Source organism: Salvia splendens, chromosome 5 (genome assembly GCF_004379255.2).
Source record: "Salvia splendens isolate huo1 chromosome 5, SspV2, whole genome shotgun sequence".
Classification (NCBI taxonomy): Eukaryota; Viridiplantae; Streptophyta; class Magnoliopsida; order Lamiales; family Lamiaceae; genus Salvia; species Salvia splendens.
Genome location: NC_056036.1, coordinates 39,107,328 through 39,112,112, shown reverse-complemented (window position 1 = coordinate 39,112,112; position 4,785 = coordinate 39,107,328). Strand labels below are relative to the sequence as shown.

Below are 4,785 nucleotides of genomic sequence, written 5' to 3'. Positions count from 1 at the left end.
AACATGAAATATCAATATTGGTATTTTCTGTTTAAAATAATTTTAATATTTTCATGTACATTTATGGTGAAGGATCCATATGCAAATTTTACGAGATATTGTATTGCTTCAAAATATTGATATTTAATATTTATAATGTTTTAAATCCTAGTTGTTGTTGAATAATTATTAATTATTTTTTTAAATTTTTTCCGAGCAAGTACATGGTACTCGGCATTTTCCGAGCACGTATATGGTGCTCGGCTTTTCTTAAAAATATTGGTATTTTATGTTTAAAATAAATTTTAATATTTTCATGCACATTTATGGTGAAGGATCCATATGCAAATTTTACGAGGTATTGTATTGCTTCAAAATATTGATATGTAATATTTATAATGTTTTAAATCCTTGTTATTGTTGAATAATTATTAATTATTTTTTTTAATTTTTTCCGAGCAAGAATATGGTACTCGGCATTTCCCGAGCACTTGTATGGTGCTCGGCATTTCTTAAAAATATTTGTATTTTATGTTTAAAATAAATTATAATATTTTCATGCACACTTATGGTGAAGAATCCATATGCAAATTTTACGAGGTATTGTATTGCTTCAAAATATTGATATATAATATTTATAATGTTTTAAATCCTTGTTGTTGTTGAATAATTATTAATTATTTTTTAAATTTTTTCCGAGCAAGTACATGGTACTCGGCATTTTCCGAGCACTTGTATGGTGCTCGGCATTTCTTAAAAATATTGGTATTTTATGTTTAAAATAAATTATAATATTTTCATGCACATTTATGGTGAAGGATCCATATGAAAATTTTACGAGGTATTGTATTGCTTCCAAATATTGATATGTAATATTTATAATGTTTTAAATCCTTGTTGTTGTTGAATAATTATTAATTATTTTTTTAAATTTTTTCCGAGCAAGTAAATGGTACTCGGCATTTTCCAAGGACTTGTATGGTGCTCGGCATTTCTTAAAAATATTGGTATTTTATATTTAAAATAAATTATAATATTTTCATGCACATTTATGGTGAAGGATCCATATGCATATTTTACGAGGTATTGTATTGCTTCAAAATATTGATATGTAATATTTATAATGTTTTAAATCCTTGTTGTTGTTGAATAATTATTAATTTTTTTAAAAAAATTTTCCGAGCAAGTACATGGTACTTGGCATTTTCCGAGCACTTGTATGGTGCTCGGCATTTCTTAAAAATATTGGTATTTTATGTTTAAAATAAATTATAATATTTTCATGCACATTTATGGTGAAGGATCCATATGCAAATTTTACGAGGTATTGTATTGCTTCCAATTATTGATATGTAATATTTATAATGTTTTAAATCCTAGTTGTTGTTGAATAATTATTAATTATTTTTTTTAATTTTTTCCGAGCAAGTACATGGTACTCGGAATTTTCCGAGCATGTATATATGGTGCTCGGCTTTTCTTAAAAATATTGGTATTTTATGTTTAAAATAAATTATAATATTTTCATGCACATTTATGGTGAAGGATCCATATGCAAATTTTACGAGGTATTGTATTGCTTCAAAATATTGATATGCAATATTTATAATGTTTTAAATCCTTGTTGTTGTTGAATAATTATTAATTATTTTTTTAATTCTTTCCGAGCAAGTACATGGTACTCGGCATTTTCCGAGCACTTGTATGGTGCTCGGCTTTTCTTAAAAATATTGGTATTTTATGTTTAAAATAAATTTTAATATTTTCATGCACATTTATGGTGAAGGATCCATATGAAAATTTTACGAGGTATTGTATTGCTTCAAAATATTGATATGTAATATTTATAATGTTTTAAATCCTTGTTGTTGTTGAATAATTATTAATTATTTCTTTTTTCCGAGCAAGTACAGGGTGCTCGGCATTTCTTAAAAATATTGATATGTGTTTATTTTAATATATTCCGAGCACATCATTTGTGCTCGCTATTCTCCGAGCACATAAATGGTGCTTGCCATTATTGATTGATTACCAGGCCGAGCATGTTGACTCACTCGAAATTGCTTGCAATTAACACTCTCGTTTCTGATATTGCTGAGCACCTTCAATTGTACTCGGTTTATTGCTGAGCAAAGATTTAGGTGCTCAATATTTTCCGAGCACATTTAACCATGCTTGCGAACGGTCTCGGTAAATAGCCTTGTTTTTGTATTGTAACTTAAAATTATATGTATATCCTTTTCTCATTTTTCTTGTATAAGAGAATTAATCAGACTATTTCATATTTCAAATTTTGAATTGATGATAATTAATTACAGTATTTAATAGCTCGAATTGGAAATCGATCAAATAAAGCACACAAGTGACACAACTATTAATTGAGTTTGTTTTGAAATGACCAAAAATTCGGAGCGGATCACCTACTCCAAAACACCAATTCATTTCCTACTCCACACTCACAATAAAATAAAATGGACTCATCATCACTTATTAAAATTGCTCATGTTTATAAGATTATTTAATTTTGTTGTGAGTGTGAAGTAGGAAATGAATTGGTGTTTTGGAGTAGGTGATCCGTTCCGCCAAAAATTAGTGTTACTAGTGAAATATATTCGATGAGAGAGATGTTTATTAATTTGGTTTATATAATTTGCAAAAAATTTAATATAGTACAGTTAACAAAATTGATAGTTTTCATCCTTCCAACAGCCCGGTTTCACTAGTTCACAACAGTTTAACATAATAAGTGATGAATCGGATCGGATTACCTACCGGTTCGTGGTAGGACCAATCTGATTTTTAAAACATATTGTCCCCCATATATTTACTGTTTTGTAAAAGGCTTCTCAATCACTCTCTAATTCTAACACCAATTACAAACAAGTCATAAAAAAAAAGGTGAGAGGCCAAGAAATTCCACTCATATCATCTACCCACAAAATTCTTTACATGCGACAACAACTCATGAAGACGCGTTTGAGCCAAACGCGACTTATTCAGAATGTGAAAAGCATGCCCAACGCCTTTACTCACCACTTGCTCCACCCTCACCCCTTCCCTCGCCAAACCGCCGCAAAATTCCAAATTCCGATCCCTCAATATATCCGCCTCCGCCACGCAAACCAACACCGCCGCCCCCGCCCGCCGCAAAATTCCAAATTCCGATCCCGCAGTACTGCACCACGGGTGGTCGCGTCCCGCCCCCGCCGGCAGCGCCATCCGCCAGTACGCGTCCGACGCCGCCAGCGTCAGCGCCGACCGCGCCACGCACATCTCCGACCGCGTCCGCGCCACGCCGCCGAAAAACGGCTGTATCAATAACAAACCCTTGACTCCGACGCCGATTGAATTCGCCCTCAGCCCCACATTATAAGCGATGTTAGCCCCGGCGCTGTCGCCGCCGAGGAATATTCTAGAGAAATCGCATCTGCCGGCCCACCACTCGCTGCCGACGCCGGCGAACTCCTGCTGCTTGGCCCAGACCGCCGCCTTGACGCCGTCGTCGTAGGCCGCGGGGAGGGGGTGCTCCGGCGCCAGCCTGTAGCTGACGGAGAAGACGGCGCAGCCGGCTCTGGCGGCGAGCTTGGCGAGTAGTTCGTGGTAGCAGCTCCAGGATGCGGAGCCGACGCAGAATCCGCCGCCGTGGAAGTAGAGGAGCAAGGGCAGTTTGTTGGCGGCGGTTGGGACGTAGATACGTGCCCAGATATTGGTGTACTTGTCGATGATCGCGTCGCGGCAAGTGACCCCGAGGTCAGGGACCAATGAGCACCCAACATTTGGCACGATTTCGGGGCGATCCACGTGGCCGTCGTTGTGTACCTTAATGAGGCCCTCAATTTCCTCAACTACTTGAAGTTTTTGTTGGGGAGCTTTGCTTTTCATTTGGAGTCTGCTCAGATCTGTGCCCATTATCATCGCAGACATTTGAATAGGGAGAAATTAATTATATATCTATCTATGAATGCTTTGTTGAGGACAAATTTGGGGTTGGAGTAGGTTGTCTTTATAGAGAGTGAGAGACAAGTTGACGGAGGAAAAGATAAGATTGAAAGTCGCGCATATATCTAATCCTCGCAATTTGGACATAATGCTTTGATTATTTTGAAGTTTTGTCATGTTTGTGTACCTGCAATATTATTGGGTTATGTCGATACCGGATCGTGTTAATGTGTTGTGGCGTCACAAATTAGATCGTGTTTGTGATTGTATCAGAGTGTTGTTGTTACTGGATCGTTATTTTGTCTCGAAAGCATAAATTATATCGTGTTTGTGACATCATGAGTCATGTTGTGTTCATGTTTCTGTCGAGGGTTTTTCTTTTCGTACCATTTTCGAGTTTAGCCTATGCTATCTTATCTACACGATAACGACCCGACACATACAATTATTGTCATGACTAATGAAAGAATTATTGATCTTCTTTTAGAATATATGTACATAAGTGTATCAGGAGTATATGAGAAATATACAAGTGGAAGAGGCCGGCACGTCATCGCGTGAACAAGGTTGTAACTTGTATTTTGATCTGAAGAAGCCTTTCTTTCACAATTTCTATGCAGTTATATAAGTATTCAATTATTCAAACAACTAAAGACAATATCTGATTAATATTTAGTTTTTTATAAGTGCGGCTATTTGGAGAGTCGTACAAAATATTTAAATCAAGAAGACGTTAAAATTTAACTAAAATAATTCTAAGTCAATTGATATTTATGCTACTAGCTACTTAATTAGTAGCAATTTGATATATGTATTATTTATAAATATACTTATGCGGAAAAAACTTACTAGTATTTAGGAGTAGTA

The 4,785-nt window shown here is 35.4% G+C and overlaps 1 protein-coding gene across 1 annotated transcript; it reads right to left on the bottom strand.

Moving 5' to 3' along the window:
- Nucleotides 1–2,590: 2,590 nt before the first annotated feature.
- On the bottom strand, nt 2,591–4,228 carry LOC121802938 (probable carboxylesterase 6). The gene has a single exon (XM_042202631.1). It carries the CDS (start codon nt 3,901–3,903, stop codon nt 2,905–2,907), a length of 999 nt encoding a protein of 332 aa, XP_042058565.1. The 5' UTR covers nt 3,904–4,228; the 3' UTR covers nt 2,591–2,904.
- Between the last annotated feature and the right edge of the window lie 557 nt (nt 4,229–4,785).